The sequence below is a fragment of the Netta rufina genome, assembly GCF_964035555.1.
Source record: "Netta rufina genome assembly, chromosome: 2".
In the NCBI taxonomy this organism is placed as follows: Eukaryota; Metazoa; Chordata; class Aves; order Anseriformes; family Anatidae; genus Netta; species Netta rufina.
Genome location: NC_140124.1, coordinates 54,476,379 through 54,500,679, shown reverse-complemented (window position 1 = coordinate 54,500,679; position 24,301 = coordinate 54,476,379). Strand labels below are relative to the sequence as shown.

The 24,301-nt window shown below is 36.5% G+C and overlaps 1 protein-coding gene across 1 annotated transcript in view; it reads left to right on the top strand.

Annotated features, from left to right (window-relative positions):
• ADCY1 (adenylate cyclase 1) overlaps nt 1–24,301 on the top strand; it is a gene marked incomplete at both ends in the record, with an annotated part of 153,762 nt that overhangs the window by 23,283 nt on the left and 106,178 nt on the right. Inside the window, one exon of the mRNA XM_084281902.1 lies at nt 20,000–20,149. Coding sequence (XP_084138028.1) covers nt 20,000–20,149 — 150 coding nt within the window. The remainder of the gene's footprint in view (nt 1–19,999; nt 20,150–24,301) is intronic.

The window sequence follows — 24,301 nt, the reverse complement described above, 5'->3', positions numbered from 1 at the left end:
CAGCAGAAAAGCTAATTCCATGGTACTATTACCACTTCTAGAGCAAGTTTGGATGTTCCTTTGCCATGTCTGATTGTTCTGTAAGTAACATCCCTTTTAGATCATGAAAACAGAAGAGAACCTGTATTATTCCTCAAATTGTTCTTCCAGCTGTATTATGTAGAATCACTGTGAAAACCTGGCTGTTTGGCCTAGTCTGTCCTGCTGGTAGTTTGATTTGGTTTGATTTTTCATACCTAAAAAACTGCCAAGCAGGAACAACAGTGCAACAGAGCAAACCAAAGGGGATGACCTATTGTTTAAGTTGCTAGATCTATTTAGTTGTTTTTGTCATCACTGCTGTAATGACTGTCTCTTACTTGGAGACCATCGTGCAGAAACTTTTTCACCCCATTGGAATTCTAATCCATAATTAGTGTTTTGGATCAAGGCAAAGCTACAAAGTTCTTGCATGTATTCCTGGTCATATTTTGTCATAGGCCCCATTAATGATTTTTTATCTGGGCAGTATGAAATAATACCTTGTGAAGTAACTTTAATGCCACAGCTAGTCTGCTTTGCATTAACTTTCTGTAATGGTTCCAAGGTGAACTCTGTCTCACAGCGCAACTTTATTCCTTGCAGTGTTTTCCAGAGTGCCATTGCAGGGTAAAAATTTCCAGAACAAAGTATTGTTTGAGAAAGAAAGGGGTGCTGAAGAAGACGATTTGTTTGTTTGTTTGTTTGTTGTTGTTTTAAGTAAAAAGATTTGTGCAACAGTTGTATTAAATATTGCTGAATCAGAACTGTATTAACTCATCCTTGCAAGAAAGGTTAGATTTTTACTCGTTTCCTGGGGTCCTTACTTAAATAGAAAAAAAGGTTATCAAAATACTTGCATGATACGCAGTAACCTTGAGCAATTGCTGAAAACATTGTTTTTGGGCTTCGGGTTTGTTTATTTATTTGTTTGTTTGTTTGTTTTTCTGAAGATTTATTTGTTCTGGGTACTGCTGGTTTAGCTTTTTCACTTTCTAACTCTTCATGTGATTTCTGTGTTCATTGGGCATCTCTTCACTGTGTAGCTGGTTAGTTACTTCTGACCAGTTCTGATAGCCCTAGAAAAGGATGGCTCACTTTTTTTTTCTTTTTTTTTTTTTGTACTGGCTGTACCAATATCTCTTCCACCACGAACACTGGATGGCTGATTTGTTGTTTTTAGTTTTTGGATACTTGAATGGATTTTTCCGTTGAACACTGTCAGTATTAGTCTCTCCTATTTGTAGCTTTTGCTCTTTGTAGTTGCTGTAGCTTTCCAACACTTGTTTCCACAATGTATGCACCTTCAATATTTTGTCACACTGTACCTGGAAAAATTCTGAATTTTATCGTTTGGCCCACATTCTTTTATCAGGATGGAACTTAATGCACATATACTTTATAATAATGGTGTGAAATATATATATATATATATATATATATATAAAACCTTTTATCTTTGTTTCTATCCTAGACCCAGTTGTATTGACCCTTATAATCTATCCAGTTCTTTCGTCTGGAGGGGAAAAAGCAGTTTGAAATCTAACATCTTTTCACTGTTTTTTTTTTTTTTCCTGAAGCATCTACAACTTTAATGGAAATGCTTTTCAGGTTTTTCTCCCTTGTGCTCCAATTTTGTGCTGTTTCCCAAAGCACTCTGCTGTAGCCTTTGGCACTTTCAGGATTCACCCCTGCTTGCCTAAGTAGTTGTCAACTATGATACAAACTTCTCTTTCTCTTTGTAGTGAACTATTTTACTGCATATTTAATATCTTTCAGAAGAGCCTTTAGCAGCTCTCAGAACCACCGAGAGCAGAGGATCTCTAATGCCGAGGATCCCAAACTTTCCCTATCACTAAGACTGGTAGTTGTTTCATTTGGTCCATAGTTGGCCTCAGTTTGGTGTTTGGAGCTATTTCACCCACACACCTCTTTCTACGTGGGCACCTGGGATGAGAGTTGTGTGGCTGGGTGACCGGATCTCTAAGGGATTGCTGTAGAGTTCAGAATACAGGTATTACTCTTAATCCAAAAAATAACCTGGATTATTCTCCTAAAGTGGATGTTCTTGTCAGAGCTGATACTTAGTAATGAATATTTGTTTCATCTTGCTGTTTTGTATCCATGGTGTTAAATAGCCTTGATGTTTGAAGTCCCTTTCCATGTTCTTCTGTCATTGTGACAAAGCCCTTTGTACCTTCAAAGTCAGCACCTTTATACTTGTTGCCTTCTTCCCACTCGATATAATTATGGCCAACATTTTATGACATTACAAATATTTTTGGTATCTTGCTTTATTAATTTTAATTGGCTGGAACAGGTTTTGACACAGTGGCAATTCTTATGTTGCTTCCTGTTGAAAAAAAATGTGATCTCTCAAAGGCATGGTTTTGAAAGAAAAAAAATATTATTTTATATATTAAATAATAACATTATTTGTAAAGGTGTGCCATTTCTGGCCAGGTGAGTTCCCTGAGCCAGTTCAATGTGTGACTGCCCTGCTCATCAGTTATTGCAGTAGAGCAGGAAGAACCAGCAGACGGGAAAGTATCACCAGAGCAGTCTCTGCTTCAGCTGGCTCAAGCTACCATACTAACAAAGAGTGCAGAGTTTAGAGAATCTATTTGAATGATGAAAAGAGAAGCAACATGGCCACAGCAGCCCAGCACTGCGCCTGGAAGGATAAACTCTTTTTAAGAGACTGTTTCAAGTCTCTCATGCAGAGACTGTACTGCTGAGGATACAGTTTACAGAGTTCTGTTGGTAAAGAGCTAAAACGACCCGGAGAACCACTGGTGTTCCTTACCAGTAACTCAAAGGACAGCACTGCTGAGTTTTAACACAGAGTTGTTGCTGCATAGTGTATTACTGGAGACAGCAACAGATACGTTTCATTAATTGAGCAATTATACAAATAAGGTATTTTTTACCTATATTGGTCATTTAAAAAGCATAGTGAGACTTTATAGACTTAGAGGAATTTTTTTGTCTGCTACATTGCTGAAAAGTCACAACCTGATGTAAAACACAGTAGCTGCTTAATTGCTGGCAGATTCCTATAATCATCTGAACCTACAGGGTCTTTAAAGTAGGCAAAAATATAATTATTTTATATACTTTCTACACTGAACTAATTATGCAGTGCCTTACACTGGAAAAATATTCTCGTTTGACATCCCTATTAACATAAGTCTCTAAGGGTAGAACTGTATATAATTTCTGTAATCTCAACACAATTACAAACATATATTAGCATGTATAAAGTTATTTAGTTTTCTTTCTAAAACTTTAATCTCAGTCCTTGCCTCAATTCTTGTACTTCGGTAATTCTGACTGTAAAAATAGACTCTTTAGTTTTTCAATATGAATTATTTTATTTTATTTTATTTTATTTTATTTTATTTTATTTTATTTTATTTTATTTTATTTTATTTTATTTTATTTTATTTTATTTTATTTTATTTTATTTTATTTTATTTTATTTTCCCAAGATGCCAAAGCAAGGCAATATAGCATATGCAATAGAACTCAACGGAGATGTTAAAATCAATTTCAAAATATTAGAGATGGGGTTAGGCTGGCAAAAGTGACATAACTGCAATAACTAAGACTTTAGACTAAACTATAAAGGCAGAAAGTATGCTAACATTCTGACTTTCATGTAGATACTTAAGTCAAAGAGATTGTGTGAAGGTGACTGCTGGCAGTGTTTAGGTCACAGATTGTAGACTGACTATGCATTTGAGATTTTAGAGGTAATCAAAATAATTGCACTGGGTCAATCATTGTTTCATTGTAAAGAGTAGGATAGCCTCTCTTCAAAGTTTCAGAACTTTGAATGATGGTCTTGGATTTGATTTCTTGTTAGTATTTTAGCTGGCATTTGGACCTGCTGAGACCTGCTATTAAAAGTTGCTGGAGACTCCTAAAAAAGAATGGAAGTAGTGTTCTTGTGGTCAGCGCTTGTGTTAGTTCAAATTAATTTTTATATAGCAATGACATACTGAGATGGAGTGCAAGTTCACCAACTTAGGAGGCATGGCTTTCTTCCAAATGCAGTATATTTACTTTTTCCTGACTATGCTATGTGTTTGTTTTCTACAGATTCTGTTGTTTTTCATAGTTTTTACCACTTTGTCCAACATAAAATCAATAGCTCAGTAATGTCATCCTGGAGTTTTGTAGGAATGGCTGGCCAAAGATAGCCTGTTTCTGGGAATCTGGTTCCCTTTATTTGGGGATTCAGTTTAAAACCTCTTTTACAGATAATTCAGCCTAAGAGAGATTGTGTGGTATGTTCATTGTAAAAAACAATATTTTTTCCATATGAAATTAAATCGTACCATAGGGTTTGTCTCTCTTTATCTCCCTTTCTTTCTTTTTTTTTTTTTTTTTCTTCCTTTTTCTTGCTTTCTAAGTGCTTTGTGCTTCCTTGTATTTGGACAATTACATTTTGAACCAGGTACTAGAAAAGAGCTCAAAAAGACAGTCAGGAGTGCTTCTTTTCCTCTTAGTTTCCTGGTAAGCTGCTTCAGAAAACATTTATGGAATCTAAAAATTTGCCTTATTTTCGTATCCCTGTGTAATAGTTACTGAGTCTGCATATGAATGACAGGAGCTTTCTTTTGGTGTGTATTTTGCAAGCACAGCCTCTTTGAAATCTCAGATTCACAACCCCTCCATCCATCCTCCTCATGTGACAGTATAGTACCATTAATATACTTTTCCCATATCAGTATCACATTTTAATCAATGGAAATTCTGCTTCAACTTAATACAGCTAACTTATTCAGCTTATGCATAGCACCACTCATGTTATCCCTTGCAGGTTGCACCTTGAAAATGCAGTGTCCCACTAATTATTTTAGTATACTTCTGAGATAATACTGCTAATTTCTAATTCAGTATACAGAATTAGAAATAGTTCATGAATCTTAGTTCATTCCAGTTCCCTTTTCTTACATTTGCATAGAAGTACATATCCATTTGGTCCATCTGCCTACTTTCTACACTCTGTTTAGATGGGATTTGATTGATTCAAGCTGTTCTTCATCATTTCTCCCTACAGCTGTTCTTAGTCCTTTTTATTACTTTACCTGAAAAGGATATGTGCTTTTGAACTGTGTCATCTTCCACCTTGTTAAAACCTCTCCAGTTCTTAGTTTGACCCATTTTTTGGATTTATATGAAGTTCATTCTGCTTATATAAGCTCATCCTATTTAAATAGTCTCTGCAGTTGCTACTAATTCAACACCTCGATTTTTAAGGGTCTTTGTTAAACTTCTGCTAACAGGTGAACTTTCAAGTACCCCATGACACGGTATTCGAAGCCATGTTCTTTTAAGTTAGTATTTCAGATGACTTCACTGAGGGAATTAGGATCAGATCAATGATATTTAGTTCTGAAGGCAGAAGAACTATCCCTAATGAATCTGTTTGTGTAGCTTGGGATTTCTTAAAAAGGGTTTGTGAACAGATGGTGTGGATATTTTATCAAAGGATTTGGGGCAGTCACCCAAGATATACTCAGTGCCTCAGAATCTGGCCAAGAACATTTTTGAAAGATGTCATGTAAAAGATTTTCTTTAATTATTGTTCATATCAGAAACTTAATCAGAAAAGAGTGTTAATAACAGTTACAGTAAAACAGACTTAATTAGCATAATCTTATATGTACAATATTTTTTTTTTGTCTTAAAGATAACAAGAATTATGCTGTTGTTGCAAGAATGTGCTTCACATCTACTTTTTTTTTTTTCCTTTATCCTAAGCACAGGGATATGGAAAGAAAGGAGAAAAATGGAAAATTTGTAGTATACTATGATATATTTTGATCCTTACATTTCTGATCTAGGCATGTTAAATCCTAACTATCTGCACACTTATTATGAAATTTTAATCCAATACCATGTATTCTCATTTTTAAATCCCCTTTTACAGACTTGTAATTTCCATGATTGTTTCTGGCAACATCCTATAATGACTGAGGAAATACTTATTTAGTTACTTTTTTCTAGACCATTCAGGAGACAGTAGAAACGTTTTTAAACAACTGAAAAATCACTGAATAAATTGGTCATTAATACTTCAATCTTTCTGTACATAGCAAAGCTTTTCCCTGGGATAGTAAGGATATTACAGATTTCTGTCTCATACACATATAGCATAATCAACAGTGCAATATTCACTTTTACTATAAACCGTTTTTTTTTTTCCCCAAATATATTTCTAGCTAGCATGATTCAGCATATCTTGGTTATGTAGGTGCCTACTTTTCCCTTACCTGTGCAGTCGTTATGATACAAGTCCTTTGAGACTGAAAGGATAGTGGATCCTTTCAAAAAAAGTAATCTCTAGTTTTTGCTGTACTAAAGAAAAAAAGAAAAAGAAAAAGAAAAAGAAAAAGAAAAAGAAAAAGAAAGAAAAAAAAAAAAAGGTCTTCTTACCCATGTTCTGATAAGGCATCTTTTGTGTTTAAGAACAGAAACTTCAGTGGAAAGTTGGGTAACTGGTGTACATTACAGAAGAACAAACTAGAGCTAACTTTACCCCAAATGCACATGGTGTGGCATAGGCTCCTCAGCAGCACCTCCTTCTGGCTGCAAGACCACACTGGTTGGGTATTTTTCTTGCTGCTGTAAACAGAGCCAAATTGAGTCTTTGACTTTCCTTGTGTCTTCAGATTCAGGTAATGAACATATGGAACCCACACCTGGAGAAAGCAAAAATAAAACAGTGCTGGAGACTTCCCATCCTGTTCTGTTCCTTAGTTTTTCTGAGCACAAGAAGTATGGTTAGCAAACCCTTGAGAGGATTTGTGAATTGTTAAGAAAGACTTAGTAGGGCTTATTGATAAGGCTTTAAACTAGATTTGAAAGGGGAAAGGGTCTTGACAAGGCTTGACAGAGACAAGCCTGGGGTTGGTATGACAGTAGTTACAGTCATAGCAACCATAACTAGCGAGGTGCTAGCAAGGTTCACTGCACTGCCATCCCATATGATATAGGGGATGGAGAGCCATACAGCAGCAAATGTACTAGGGACATTGACAGGTTAAAAATCACCAATGTGCCTGGGAATGGTCATGCAGGATTAAGGGCTTCTACACCAAAAAGGTGATGGGATTGTTAGCCCTTGTTCTCATGAGAGATTTCAGCTTTCCAGACGTCTGCTGGAGATACAGCACAGCAGAGAAGAAACAGTCTAGGAGGTTGTGGAATATAAATTCTTGACACAGCTGGTGAGTGAGCAACTAGGTACGGCACCCTGTTGAACTTTTGTTTGTGAACAGAGAATGATTTGTGGGTGCTGTGAAGGTTGGAGGCTGTTTTGGGCATAGTAATCATGAATTAACAGAGTTTTCAATTATTGGAAAAGTAAGGAGGGGGGTTAGCAGAACTGCTACCCTGGACTTCCAGAGGGTAGACTTTGGCCTGTTAAGGAGACAAGTTGGCGGATTCCCTTGCGATGCAGTCCTGAAGGACAAAGGAGCCCAGGAAGGGTGGACACTCTTCAAGAAAGAAATCCTAAAGGCGCAGGAGCAGGCCATCTGCATGTGCCTAAAGATGAGCCAGCACGGAAGAAGACCAGCCTAGCTGAACAGAGGGCTGTAGCTAGAGGAAGAAAAAGAGGGTTTATGGCCTTTGGAAGAAGGTGCAGGCCACTCAGGAAGACTATAAATATACCATGAGGGCTGTGCAGGGAGAAAAATAGAAGGGCCAAAGCCCAGCTTGAGCTCAATCTGTCTAGTGCTGTTAAAGACACTAAAAATGTTTTTATAAATACATAAACAAGAAAAGGAGGACCAAGGAGGTCCATCCTTTATTGGATGTAGGGGGAAACATAGTGACAAGAGATGAGAAAGAGGCTGAGGTGCTTAATGCCTTCTTTGCCTCAGTCTTTAGTAGCAAGACTAGTTGTTCTCTGGGTACGTAGTCCCCTAAGCTGATAGATGGGGACGGAGAGCAGAATGAAGCCCTTGTAATCCAGGAGGAAATAGTTAGCAACGTGCTAAACCACTTAGTTGTATGCAAATCTATGGGGCCAGATGGGATCCACCAGAGGGTACTGAGGGAGCTGGCCAAAGGGCTCACCAAACCCGCGTCCTTCATTTATCAGCAGTCCTGGTTATCAGGGGAGGTCCCAGTCAACTGGCAACTAGCAAATGTGACAACCATCTACAGGAAAGACTGGAAGGAGGACCCAGGAAACTACAGACCTATTGGTCTGACCTCAGTGCTGGGGAAGCTCATGGAGAAGATTATTTTGAGTACCACCACATGGCACTTAAAGGACAACCAGGTGATCAGGCCCAGTTAGCATGGGTTTATGAAAGGCAGGTCCTGTTTGACAAACCTGATCTCCTTCTATGGCAAGGTAATGCATTTAGTGGAAAGGCTGTGGATGTGGTCTATCTAGAATTCAGTAAGGCTTTTGACATTGTTGACACTATTTTCCACAACCTTCTCTTGGAGAAACTGGCTGTTCATGGCTTGTACGGGTGTACACTTCGTTGGGTTAAAAACTGGCTGGGTGGCCAGGTCCAAAGAGTCATGGTGAATGGAGTTAAATCCAGCTGGAGGCTGGTCACTAGTGATGTCCCCCAGGGCTTTGTACTGGGGCCAGTTCTCTTCAACATCATTATCAATGATCTGGATGAGGGGATTGAGTGTACCCTCAGTAAGTTTGCAAATGACACCAAGTTGGATGTGAGTGTTGAACTGCTCAAGGGTAGGAAGACTCTGCAGAGGGATCTGGATAAGCTGGACCAATGGGCCAAGAGCAACTGTAAGAGGTTCAACAAGGCTAAGTGCTGGGTCCTGCTCTTCAGTTCCTCCACAACAACGCTAGAGGCTGGGGGAAGAGTGGCTCAAAAGCTGCCTGGTGGAAAGGGAATGGGCAATGTTGTTCTATAGCCAACTGAACATGAGTCAGCAGTGTGCTCAGGTAGCCAAGAAGGCCAGCAGGATCCTGGCTTGTATTAGAAATAGTGTGGCCAGCAGGACTAGGAAAGTGATTGTCCCTCTGTACTCATCTCTGGTGAGGCCGCACCTTGAATACTGTATTAAGTTTTAGGCCCCCTCACTACAAGAAAGCCATCAGGGTTCTGGAGCATGTCCAAATAAGGACAAGAAACCTGGTGAAGGGTCTAGAGAACAAGTCTTATGAAAAGTGGCTGACAGAACTGGGGTTGTTTAGCCTAGAGAAAAGAAGGTTCAGGGGACACTTTATCATGCTCTGTAATTACTTTAAAGGCTATAGTGAGGTGGGGATCACTCTCTTCACCCAAGCACCAAGTGGTAAAACAAGAGGAAATGGCCTTTGGTTGCACGGGGAATGTTTATTTTGGATATTAGGAAAACATTCTTCACTGAAAGGGTTGTGAAGCATTGGAACAGGCTGCCTAGGGAACTGATTTAGTCACCATCCCTGGAGGTCTTCAGAAAACATGTAGATATATTGCTTAGTAACATAGTTTTAATATCGGACTTGGCAATGTTAGGCTAAAGGTTGGACTTGATCTTTTGGTCTTAGATATTTTTTCCAACCTAAATGATTCTATGATTTTATGACAGTAGTTGCAATTGACCCTTACTATTTATTTTTTTTTTGAGCACCTGAACACCTTGCTTTGGGGATTAACATATTTTCTCCTGTCTCATATGTTATGAAGCAGAATGAGAAATAATTGATGTCTTTTTTCTTCCTCTGTAATTTTCAGAATTACTTAAATCAGCTAAAAAACAATGAAATTCTGCTGCTTGCAATCTCTTATAATATGTATATGGAAATACCACCTTTTCTTCAAAGATTGCATTCTCAATTTGATGGACAGCCTTAAGTTAACTAGAATTGACAAGACATTCAAAGCAGAGCCATCAGACAGTTTGTAGAATGGAGGACTGTTGATGTTTAGATGCAAGTTTGGAAGTGTTTCTGTGTATTTTAGTAGCTAAAGGTGAGGAGGGGAAGAGAAACAAAAACAGGAAGACTTCTCATTCATAGCCAGAGTAACAGTCCTTGTTCCTTACCTGTCATTCTCATCCATTAAAAAAAAATCTGAAACAATGTGCTAGTTTTTCTCTGAATTTGGCATCATATCAGTAATTCTGAGCACCTTATTATTCTTTAGCTTGTTTCCTGAGCTGAGAAGGCATGTTTCAGTTCCTCTGTTTAGAATTATTTTCCTAGTTTACTGTATTATTTCTCCTTTTACCCCCATTTATTCCTCCTCTTCTAAAAACATATTTGCTTTACTTCTTGTTTTCTTTTATCATCCTTCATTTAAAGAAAAATATTCAAGATTGTATTTATTTCTGCAGTTCACCTCAGTGTTTTTAACTGTTTGCCATTCACAATATTGTGAAATTTTCATATATATATATATATATATATATATATATTTCCATTCAAATGGTCTTGCATTAAAATAGAACCAAACTTACACAGGACAAAAGATCATATAACCCAAGAAGTTATTTATCATGTCCTCACATGATATTTCTTCTAAAGTATCCTGTTGCTCACAAATTATTCATATTGCTCTTTCTCTAAGGTCCTGATCCTGCAATGAAATGTGTATGAATCAGTTAGGAATATTACCCAAACTCCCAACCACAGAATCACACCTGCATTTTCTGGTGCACTCAGATTATTTTTAGTCATACATCATAGGGATTTTCTAACAATAAACTTGATATTTTTCAGGAATGTTAACTGAAAATCAGGATAGTTTGGTTCTTTCGAATTCCTCTGACTTGAAATCATTGACTGATCAATTCAATTTTTAAGTAGAGGAACAGCCTCTTATTTTCCTAATAAGTTTATCAAGTGCAAGTGGAACTGGTAATATATATATATATTAAATCTTCCATCAACTTATTGTTTGATTATAGATGACATAATGTATTGCTGGTTTCTCTTCGCAAAAATATACTTTTCATAGTTGAACAAGAAAATGGCTAACCTTCTCTATATTTTCTGCTTAAATTGCTGTTTTTCAACTTTGTGGGTATTAAAGCTCTCAAGTGCCAACACTGACAGAAGATATCATAGATTAAATGACCATGCAGAGTGGAAATCTTATTATCTGAAGAGACAGCTTTTTGTAAAGCTTGCCTTGCAAGTTGTAAAGAATAACAGGAGAAAAGTAAACAGGCTCAGCGTAGTAGTTTCCTCAAGGCAAACACTTTCATCTTTTCAGGACATTTGACCAGAAGTGACATCATTCACTAGCTGCTTCAAATATCTGCATAAAGAGAGAAAAAAAAAAAAAAAAGAGAGCGAGAGAGACATAAGAGGACTTTTGTCAGGTCTAGCTGGCAATCTATCTGGCAAAAAGGGAAGCTGATTGAGATCAGTTTCATCTTAATGAAGTCATGTTTTCACTTAGCAGTACAGAGGCAAACAGAGCAACAGCATATGCACTTTATCCTCTCTTTATCTCTGTCTGACTTCATTTATCAGGAAAAGGACCAGGTGTTTCTGCAGTGAGTAAGAACCAAGGCTTCACAGTATAGTAAATCAATTTAATTTGCAGGTGAGTTGTTAGAAGACTTCTGTATACTTCTAGACATTTTTGAGGTGAACATTTTTTAGTGACAAAAACAAAAGTGAGACCCATTGCTTAATATGAAAAATGTGTACCTGACACTGCCTGAGTCACAAAAAATTACTCAGATTTGCTCGATAGGTCCATCAATAACCCGTTTCAATGTCATTTCCTAATAATAGATTAATTACAGGGTAATATTTGGACAGCTGCTTGAATTTACTCTGTGATGATTTTTCTCAGCCTGTAATTATACCTAACTGATTTATTACAGACTTGGGAACCTGGTTGTAGCCATGGCCCTCTCCCAGATACTCAGTCAAATCTTGAGAAAGCCCTGAAGCTAAATTAACAGAACAACAACAACAACAAAACAGCAACAACAAAACAAGAACAACAACAAAAAAAAAACACTTTGAGGTTTTAATGTTGGGTGTTACATTTCCCAGGTTTTATGCATCTGACTTTCCAGGAGAAAAAATAAATCCCACTTTGGAGGAAGTATCCTGTGTACAGCACAGGAAAACACCTTTGCAATACCAAACAGATGGTGTTTGTGCAGCATTTGTAATATGCCCTGGGATAGTATTTCATCCCCAGTGGCACAGCTTCTGGGCTTGACAAGAATGAATGTGAACTGCTGGAGAGCACGGCTGGGACAAGGAAGATCCTTGTTTTGTAATCAGCTCTGTCACTGGCCAGCAGAATGACTCTCCCTTTCTGACTAAGGTTCAGTTTCCCAGCACTGTATATTGGCAAGGCTTTGTAGAGCACTTCTGAGTGCCCCTTGAAAACTAAACTAAAGCTAGGTAATGAAAGATCCTGAGTGGAAAGCTGGAAATGCACATCAGCTGCCGGAACATGCAGAAGCTTGATGAGTACTTATCAATATTCAGTAAACTAGATTCTGTTAGAGGGACACTGTGGAGTATATTTTATGGATAGTAAGATAACCAAATCATGCCATTGGAACATGAGACATTGCTGAGTTCACTTTGCCAATGATACAAATATTCAGCTGTGAAACGATAGTGGCAGGGAGCCTCAGAAGGAGGCTGTTGCATTCTTCCTTCTGGGTTGTTACTAAAGCAATCTGAAAATGTAGTGCTCATTGCTGAACTGAAGTCATAGCCTTGTTTTATGCCTTTAACAGCTATCCACTAGATAAGAAATGCATCCTATCTACAGCAGCCAGGTGCCAGAATGAAGCAAGCTGTTACGTACCATTTCTCAACCATTCACAGGACTCCAATGAAGAAAAATTGCATTTAAGATCAGAAGGTCTAGTCACCTAGCAACTCCAGTTCCAAAGAATGTCTCAAACTAGCTTGGACTGTATAGCTCCACAAGTCATTACTTTTGTGTATAGTTATTACAGCTTTTAAAGAAAATCATATATATTAAGATGTTCAGATGAATCCTTGCACAGGAACAAGTCTTGAAAAGGAACCAGATATTGCATGTAATAAATACAAACAAATGTTGGCCAATAGCTTTCTGTACTTTGCTGTAATTCCATAACATAATATTGTACTGACAAATGCAGAAAGGGGAGAAAGCTGCAGATTTTTGTTTGATGTAGAACAACTTCAGGGACTGATCTCCTGGCCTCTGTCAAACAAGTGCAAATTACATGCTCAAGTTAATAAAAATATGCAGGACATAATTTCTGTAGAAATTATTTCAAAGAGCTTTGGCAATGTATTCTTTTGTGATAGCTAACAGCTATTTGTAATGCTTGAGAACAATTGCATTGTCAAAACAACAATGACAACAACAAGTACCACCCACAAAACCAACTGTAGCAAACCACCCCAAAGCACTAAGCCTTATTTGTTCTATGGTGATTTACAAGTTAATATAGAAGAGTGTAAGGGCAAACTCAGGAAAGAAGCATAGTAAACACATACATCTCTTCTCTCAGCACAGAGAAATTTGTGGAATATGATGTAGTCCAGTTTGCAAGAATATTTTTACTTTTTTGTGGGCAGCTCATTGTGTCAGATTTTCTCAGATGGAAGTGACTGAGAGCGTATAATTAGATTTATATTAAGTTATATGAACCTGCAGTGGACCTGATGCAGCCTCTAGAGTTCAATACCATAATATAACAGCAAGAGAAAACTACCCTGTGATATCATCATACCATATCTGACAGCCTTTCATAGCCTCTCTCATAGTGAAAAACCATGGAGATCAGCCAGTTCTTGTGTGCACCTATGCTTGACAGATCTGTCTGGATGAGTGGGAAATTGTTTTGGCTTCATATATAATATTCTTCAGATATTCTTTTCTGTCCCCAGTAGCCCCAGTACTTATGTTGGCTTTGGAGGGACTTTGTTGATGTGTGTAATGTAACCTGCAATTATTTATCTGCAAGATCTGCATTGATATATGAAAATATTGCTAATTTAACTGGACTTCATAGATAGAAACATGAAACCAAGAGAAATAAATTAAAAGTGTTCTTCACATGCTGTCAGGAATCAACTCACAAAAGAATATTAATTTTCACATGTTGTGTATAACAACAGAGACAGATAATTTTCTTGTTGCTTTTTGAAATTTCTGAAGTGCAACAGCTTAGCGCTATACTTGGCAAGTTTCAGATGTTAAAGCTATATATAGTTGGGCCAACCATTTCTAGAAGAGTATTTTTGTGTTTAGATCTTTTTTTCTGGACTCAGTTTGTCCTTCAATGCTAGCCCTGACATACACACACTAGACAGTTATGATGAAGAACGATTTTCACCCATCATTGGATGATTGTAACTTCCTTGTTTGCTTCTGCATGCTCATCTATAAAATGAGGTTATGACCACATGAATGAGAAAACTAATGGCAAGGGAGGCTGAGGCTGGTGCTTGTCCAGGCTTACTTGTCACTAATCCCCTCTTAGTGTATGCTATAGATTCTGGAGGGGGGGCAAATTAAGAGGTGAACCATGGAGCATAGCACAGCAGAACACATTTTCTTAGTACATTATATAAAGAAACTAGGACAAAAACTAATAGAAGTAAGAGAGGACTGTTTATTCAAAAATGGAATACATTTGTTTAATCTGGAGATAATTTGTTTGGCTGATTTCTTTGGTACCAGGGCATAGTTTCTGGGACACAGCAAGAGCTAAGGAACAATTCTCTGCTCCTGTGATATGCCACTTCAGCAAAAGGAGGAAGCGGAAGTAGTAATTAAGTGTTCTCAAAAGGTTGCAAAGTGAGTTAAGTAAATGATTTAACAAAGCCATGTCAAGATCAAGAAGCAATTGCACTTTCTCTTCTACTCGTTCTGTAAATAAAACACTGCTGTAATTCCCCATAACTGGAAAAAGAGAAATTATTTTTATTTAAACTTTTGAAGGGTCTTATTCACGATATCAACAATTCTAATGAACAACACAGTATTGCTTAGCTCTTCAACCGTTGTAATGGAGGAAGCACTGACTCATTTTGGTAATCTTTTTATGACTCCTTAGAGACATGCCTCACAATAGACATTTATATCTTACAATAACTCATTTCATTGCTATGTCTAAGTGTTTTGACAGAATGAGTAAATGTTACATTATCTGCATAATAGGAACAACTGTGGCACAGAAATTACTTGTAGCAGAACTCAGTCAACACAAAGAACTGGAAGTAGAATTCAGGCCCCCCATACCTTTATTTTTATTTTTTTTTTCAGGTATGTGAGGGTTAAGACATATGAGAACCATCTTGATCTTGGATTTTTATTTATTTATTTTTTTTTTTTTTTTCCCCTGCAGATTTCAGCCTTCACCTGGAGCAGCACTCCACATATACTACCTATTCTAGTCTCCTTTATTTTTTGGTACTCTATGTTAGACCATGATGCTGATAAATTAAATATTGATTTTAGCTACTGAATTATGATTTGAGGAGTGGTTACTATTGAAATTCATTTTCAGTCCCACTCAAATCACAAACCCAGAAAGCAGAATGAAGTTCCTTAAGTTTTCTTCTCTAATAATTTATATTTCTCATTTATTCTACTTCAGTTAGGTATTTAAATATCCATCCATATGAATGTCACCTTGTAAAAAGTATTTGAACAATCCATTTGAACAAGCCATTTACACCTTAGTGAAGTAGCCTTATTTTTCTGTGAGGAAATTTTGTGAGACAAACAGAAAGCAACTCCATAGTGGAAACCAGCCTCAGGTTTGTACTGTCTACTATGTTACTGTTCATCTCATAGCAGAATTAGACTGTTGAGAAAACAGTCTTCTTAAAAGGTAATTAATACGTCATTTGCAGACACAGTTCTCAACTTTTAAGACAGAGAAAGAACATGAATGAACATACTCATAAGATTCTTGCTTTGAAGGAAAGAAAAAAAGTGGAGATAGAATACATCTAGAATAGCAGAGAGAGAAAAAAAAGTTTTGAGAGACAGTTTGAAGAGTCTCTCAGCTAAACCCAAAGGACATTCAAGAACTGGGAGATGACTATGATAATAATAATAATAATTTAATAATAATAATAATAAAAGAAAATAAAAGCTTATTAACTGAGCTCTTTGATGCATGTGTATCTCCAGAATTACTTGCCCACTCTTTGATGGGAATTGCTACACCGCGTAGTTGGAATTCCCTACCAAATTCCTTATCAAAACTAACTTTAGACCCAAGTAAGTCAATGAAGAAACTACAGGAAGAATAGAAATGTGGTTAAAGTACCTGCTGGAGCTGTCAATCCCTCTTCAGTGACTAGGCAGCTTATAAGAACTACTTTTCCATGTCAGAAGTGTCAGAAGTCTGCCTTTGGTAACAACCACTAGAGTGAGCACAAGAAACCATGGCAGACAGTCTGTCCAGAGGTGGAGGTTGTACCCTGCTAAGGTATAGAGAAGCTTAAAGCTCAAGGTGCTCAGTGCAGCTGAAGTGCAGCATACTTCATCCAGAGGATAAGACAGCAATCAAAACTGGAAATTGTCTTTCATGTCCTTGAAGCACTTTTGTTATTCTGACTGGCCTATAATCTCAGTATGGGTAACATAGTTTGAAAGAAGTCGCGGAACAAAAATATCTTTAAATTATTGTGTGTTACATTAAGTAAATTATTCCTTCTGTTGTTATGTAAATAGGAGATGGTGAAATCTGAAGAGCACTCTTTTTGATACTAAGCAGCAATATAATGAATATAATGTAGAAAGGTTTTAAAATGAAACTCTTTGATATTTCAGCAGTTTTATATGCTTCAATAAGTCTTAAAATTGATTTGTGTTGAAAGTATGTCTCTCAGTCTTTCCTTGATTTATGTCAGATAATGTGTGTAAGTTATGTATGTTTATATAGAGAGCAATATACGTGCTTACATATTGAAATGAAAGGGACTATGGGAGTGACATATATTTGAGAAACCTACAGAGAAAAATGTATGTAGTTTGCAGTTGAGGAAAAAGTAGTAAATACGCAGGAGGATTGCAGAGAGGAAGAACTCCTACCTCAGGAGACACTCTGCCCTACTTTCTTTTCTCACATTTTGAAATCTATGAATCTTTTACTTGCTTTATCACTTTTCATGATTCCCACAGGCCAAAACTGAAAGCTAAGCTGTTTTATCTTAAAGTATTCAAAGCATGCTGGAAAATTACTGACCCTGCTGAGTCTGAAAGTGGTTGCATGATTGCAGGAATCCACCTACTGGTTACCTAAGTCCAGGTGATCATCATTGCTTGAGTTAAATCATAATAACAATAACAGAACATCTGATAGATTGTTAAAATATATTTTACTGCTTTCAGTTGAAGACCAGAAACCAAGTTGACACTTTTTTTTTTCTTAAAGTAATTATTTATGTTTTAAGTCACTATGATATCAGTACCTAAAGATAGTATTAATTTTGCAGCACTATTAACAGCTGTTTTCTATATATACAGGGTCAAGCAGTTGCTTTGCCTGTAACACTTGACTGTTTATTTTTTTGATCTGTCTACTGCCTCCAAATATGGCCTTAACAAATCCTTTCTATTTTTATTCCACTGAGCTTCTAAGAATTAGCTTTACAGAGTACTGTTGTCGTTACATTCAAACATGACAAAATGCAGGGATAAGGTGAATTTAGCAGCATTGGTATGTCTAAAAATAGGGTTATACTGGAATTTCTACAGAAATTCTAATTTATTGGTGCTTAATTTCTGCTGAAAACTGTTATATCTCAAACAGGCATGTGTGATGAAGCAAAATAAAGCATGATAGGAACTGCTGACTATGCTCATCTCTTTCATGAAATAACATGTTTGTGTTATGCCTTTCATCTTCAAAATTTTACATTTCCATTACTATTTATGAGAATTGGCATACAAGTAACCAGTACATGAGATTATTAGATTGAAATTCATCTGACTGATAACATTTGAATCCACATTTTACACTTCTCAAGAGGAAGCCACAACACCATTCTTTGCTCATATTATCTCTTGGGAGATAAGTGTTTCTTTTTGGATATCTGAGGAGAAAGAAAACATTAATGCTAGGCACAGATCCCTTTTGTTGTTGCAAGTTATTATTTGATTTTGTGCTAGTGAGAATTTTTGAAGGAAAATAGTTGGTGTTGTCCTCTTAGTTCACAACAACCGGATCTGAAGGAAAAAAGTTGGAGGAATTATGAATCCATGAAGGTCTGGAAAATCCACCAAGTGGATCTTTCAGTTCACCCCATTATGCTGAGATCACAGGAGATGTAGATGTATTATTACCATCATTTACACATGAGAAATATATTTCTTAATTTTGTGGGATAAAACATTTTCCAAAGGCTCTCAAAAGTCAGCAGGAAGTTTCTGGCTATCTTTCTGAATCTTTGCTTACCGTATTGGCTGAGTTCTAGCTTTTAGCCCTGCACCCATGAAAGTTGGTAAGCATTCTCTACAATGCACTCTTTTTTTTTTTTTTTTTCCCACTAGCTTTATTTACTTATTTATTTTAATTTGATTGTGTTTTTTTTTTTGGCACAGCTGGACTCACTATGCAGTGCAAACATGGGCAGTGGGCTTCTCTTTGGTTTACACTAGCAGAGCATGCAACATACTTGCTAGAAATATATACCTTGAAATGAGAAATAAAAATCAGTTTTATGGTCTTTACAATTTTAGATGCATTGGAATTTTACATGATTCATATTATTTACTGTAATGTCTTTCTTTGTTCTTGTAATAACCTGTCTTGGCCAATTTAACTGCCAACTGAAATTTTGGAATTACTGAGTTCCATGAATCCTCATCAAGACTTTTTGGTAATTAAGGTTAATATGAAGAATGAGACTCAAAAGATAGTAGAAAAATAGGACTCTTTGCCTTCTTTCTAAATAAACATTGCATTGCAAAATTTACTGTCTAAAGACACTTAGGTAATGCAAGTTTTCATTAACATCCTTACTCTATAACTTTATCATGGTTTCAGATATCAGAGATGCAGTGAGAAACTTGGATGAACTTGGATGGGGTTGTCTTGGGTAGGGAAGTGGTATGCAAGCCAGTGTTGAGCTACTTACATTAGTTTAATTAACTTTACTCACATATCATAAAAACATTAAGAAAATAATAATCAGAAGGTCAGTTGGATCATTTATGTGTTGTTCATCAAAGTACCATTCATGGAAGTAATTCCAAGGTAATTCATTGCTCCTGCTCATAGCATTTCTGTGGGTCTTGGCTTGTGCAGATGGTATAAGCACTTTGTGCACCATTTGAAAGCCCTTGGCATCTTCTGACAGGTATGCTGCATAATTGCATCAACGATATTTTGGGGAGACTTCTCAAAAAAACAAAATATGATCACTAACAATATGGATATGGGGAGAGATTTTCCAAGTGCAAACTTCATAACGTGAAAGCTTGGGGTACCAAGTAATATGTTTTGATTTTGCATTACCAAGTAATACATTTTATATTACATTGTATTATTAAGTAATACATTTTGATTTAGTTACAGATTTTGACAGTGCCTCACTTCTCAACTGTAAAAAAAGGAACAATAATTTTCCTAAATTACTAAGGCATAGGATACAATTTCTGTCTTATGAGCATCATGCAATTAATTAAATGCTGAAGGTACTAGTCTCCTTACTGTATGGATAGATCTTTCAATGAACTGATGAAACAACTGATGCTGCATGAAAATGATAAGCTATGGATCATCATAGGAGAAATTCACTTCAGCAGATGAAAAGTTCTGTATCATGCAATATAGCCTGCTTGGATTTTTGGTAGCTGCTGTTATTGTTTCTCTACAACTGGGCTGTGAGAAAGGGTTTCAGTGACATGACTAGCAAGGCAGAATGTTTTAAAGAACATGCTTTTTTTTTCAATTTATTTTGCTGAGAAGGAATGTAAAATAAATAAATAAATAAATAAAACACAACAACTGTATTTTAAAATATTCATTTATTTTTCTTTCTTCCTTACAGCTTGTGGCCAATGCAATCCTTTTTGTCAGTGTAAATTTGTATGGGGTCTTTGTGAGGATTTTGACAGAAAGGGCTCAGAGGAAGGCATTCCTTCAGGCCAGGAACTGCATAGAGGACAGGCTGAGGCTGGAGGATGAAAATGAAAAACAGGTCAGTTTCTAAGACTTTTTTCTTTTTCTGTGTTTCTTCTGAGATCATTATAGTTACATGAACTGCAGGTCAGGACATTGCTGCTAAGTGCATAATAGGAAGTGTGTGCTTTCTACTGTGAAGGAAGAATGCTTCCTCCCCTGCCTGCATTAGTTCTTTCTTCTCAACGCATGCAAACATTTCACTCTTCATCACACGTAAAAGGTACAGCCTTACCACACAGCTACCATAAGCTCCAACACCAGAGTGGATGTTTTTTAGTGCTGAGGAAAAGCTAACATACTACTATATTACTATATAGCATATTACTATATATATGTATGTATATTCCCCTCTCTTACTCCCTCCCCCCAGTTAATATTGGGTAGGTGTTAAATATGCTGTAAAAATTCTCTCCTGACTGTGTGCTATATCCTGTTTACATTCATGACATGTAAGAACAAAAGATGTCCTTACATTTTGGGGAGAAGGAACTACATATATATATGGATAAGAATCATAACATTCTATTAAGCCACATTAATTAATTTGATGTTTTATTTCACACAGTTGAATCAATCAGTCTTCCAAATAGTTTTGGAAATGATGAGAAAAACTGCTATATTGCAGAGCTTTCTGTTCAGAGAATACTCACAGGTTTGAATCTTAAACCCACTAACAGATGTTGATTCTGTAAACTTTGAATCAGTCTGATTTTTTCTGTCTACGTGATAACAGAGGTACATGCTTTGCAGTTCTGAAGCTCTTTAGCTTCATTGACTTCTGTGGAATTATGGTAACTTGTGCCAATAGAGGAGTTAAGTGGTATTCAAACCTTGCTATAGAAGATGTCAATGTTCTCAAAGCATGAGTGCTTCACACACTTCACTTCCAATTTCCTATATTGAAATAATGTAGGTGCTTAAGAACTGTCCTGATATGGATTTAGTGAATGCATTTTTATGACCTAAGCGTACATAAGTAGATGTCTTCTTTAAACGAGTTTATATCTTTGGTGGCTGCATAAGAATGGCATTAACATTAAAGACTTTAGGTTTGATTCTGGGCTTTTGTAATCTCAAGCTGAGGATTTTCAAAGGCATAAATGTGCCAGAAGTTAAATTTCATGGGGTTTAGGTAACTGTTTGCCATTTATGCATCTGAAAACTTGTTTCAGAGATCCAACATGATCCAACATGAAATCATACTTGCCTTTTTGTTTCTATATTTAGAACATTAACATTATATTTTATTTTATATTTTATCCATGCATAGATAAACATAAGAAAGGAAAAAAAGCCTTATACATAACTACCATTACTGTTTATTGTTTATATTATAAACCAAGAATCCTGTAAATCACTTTCCAATGCAGTATAAAAGTCAATGAAGAGAATTTACTTTTCTCCTTTATGTGTGAAACTAACTTTATGCAACATGCATAAAACTCAATGCAGTTGTGAAATATGCTAATGAGATGACAAAGTATCACTGAAATACCTTCTATGGCTGCTTTTGCACTACACTAGAATACTTCTGAAATCAAGATAAGATTTACCTGATTTCAAGCTATAACCTTAATCCATAGTTTCTGTAGAATAACATAGCCCAAGTTTCAAGTTATTTGCCAATATTCAAGTTTTTGTTGTTTTTTATTGTTTGTTTTTTTTTTTCCTGAGGATAAAAGGACTTTCTGACCTAGTTCAATAGTTGTGATCATTCATGTGCTTTTGTTTTCTGAGCTACAAACAATAAAATTTAAAAAGGATTACAATTTATTATCAGACTTTCTTGTCTCATTCAAATGCTCTGACCTAAATAGCATAGCGCTTCTACATTGAAAATTGTAATCAAAACCACTAAAACCTTTCCCTGGTATTTCTGTGCAAATCTCTAATGAGAAAAGAAAGAACAAACTCTTGGCTTTTGATCATAAACAGCATTTTGGAGTTAAAGTGTTGACTGTGTGAGACAGATACCACAGTTGCATCTGTAAATGAAATTTCTTCTTCTGTGTCCTACTTACAGTGATTGTCCTCATATGGAATGCATTTGTAGTAATAGTCCCTTGTGATAATTTTGCTAAATCTATTTTTAGGAGCAAGAGATCATCACGTATACCTCATGTTGTAGTGTTTTTAGAGTCATTGTGCAGGAGTTTGTAGAAAGGCTGTGTTGCTGGGGAGAAGGAAGCAGACTCTTTGTTGTGTGTGTTTTTGTTTGTTTTTGTTTTTAATTCAGTTTAATGTTCATTATGTTATCTGTTCTCTGTGGTCATGAAAAATAACTGCCCTCCATTGTGGAATCATCTATTTGTTATGTTGATAAATAATAGTTTGCAAGTCAAGAGTAAGACCTGAAGCCAACGTCATAGAAAAGTAAGCTTTAGAAAAGGAGTGACTAATTATAATCATTTTGCTGAAATAGTTGTCTTCTCTTTTTTTTCTACAAATTTCAGCAGCAACACTATTCTCTGCAGAGCAGGCAGTTGAATAAATATTGTGAGGTAGGTCCTTTTCCCTGTAACTGGAACTGTGCTTTGTTGTTCCTATTCAATCAGAGCACCTGGGTACTTCCCTCTTATTCCCACTGCACTATATCTTTGTGTTCACTTCTTAATTTAAGACAACCCCTTACCTATATGCTAAGCAAGGCGTCATCACCTTGCTCCTTTGAAGACTGTGTTAGACATCCCTACCAATTCTGAAAGCAATTTCCACACAGTGCTTCATCCTTTTTGAAGTGAGCAAGCAGGAATGGAGAATGGGTGGGTGAAATGTTCAGCATAGAGTAGTGATCCGCTACTGATATAGGGTGCTTCCTACTTCATTCAGAGGGGAAAACAGAAAGGAAGCTGCAACTCATCATGTGACACTCATTCCCATTGTGGTGGCTTCACAGTGTGCCATAACTCCAAGAAAGTGATAATCGTGTAATTCTGAAGGCCCTATTAAACTGAAGTGTAACTTGATCACTGTATTTAAAGGATGGTAGCATGCCCATTTTCCATTTTTCTATTCTCTCTTTCAGTGTATTGAAATAGAGTTTTGTCATCCACAAGAATTTAGACCTGAAAAGACCAGAGTAATACCTGAAAATACCAAGACAGTTTTGTCCTCTACACAATTTTGTGATAGTGAACTTCACTCTAATTATGCACTGTGAAACAGAACTTAATTTTGTTTGTTAGAGGCTTGTTATCTAATGATTTGTCTGGGTACTTCTCAACTGTTCTTTTGTGATAAATTATGAGTAGTCATTCTATAATAACCTTCTGTATGACTGTCATGGTACTGTAGATTCCTCTCATAGCCCTGTTCGTCTCTCTTTCCAAGCTGAACTGTAGCCTGTTTAGTCTCTTCAGGTATGAAAGTTATTTCCTACTCCTAACCTTGCTGATTTTTTAAAGAATATTGCTCTTTTGTTTTGTTTGCTTGTTTTCCCTGATAATAAGAATATTTTTATGTATATTCATGCACTGGACTTGCGATAAAGCATATAATTTTCATCAGTTAAATGTACTTGCTGCAGCACAAGCTGATATGAAAAGTTCTTGTTGTTTCCATATGAGGAATACTGGAAAAAAAAAATTTACGCAAACCTCCCAATCCCACAAAATAGCTTTGATGTCTTTACTGGTTTGGTACTGCAGAAGTACATGTAAATATGTTTAGAAAAGAAGGCCATTTTTCAAGCAACTCGTGCAGATCATTTGTTTTATTTTCCATCCTAAAACTTTTGCATTTCCTCCTAATTAGAATGTGATGATGGGGGAAAAAATGAAGGGGAAAAATGAAGGGAAAAAAATCATCTTGTCATGAAATTGTTCTATACTCCATTACAATGCATGAAGCAATTTTATTTCAGCCTCTAGCATTAGAAGCTGAAAAAAGGACCAAAACCCAAGTGCAAGTTCCTGTACCTGGGTCAGGGCAATCCCAAGAATGAATACAGGCTGGGTGGAGAATGGATTAAGAGCAGCTCTGAGGAGAGGGGTTTTGTTTGACAAGAAGCTGAAAATGAGCCGGCAGTGTTCACTTGCAGTCCATAAAGTCAACAGTATCCTGGGTTGTTTCAAAAGAAGCATGATCAGCAGGGCGAGAGAAGTGATTGTCCCCCTCTACTCTGCTCTCCCCACTGGGAGTACTGCATTCAGTTCTGGGGCCCCCAGCA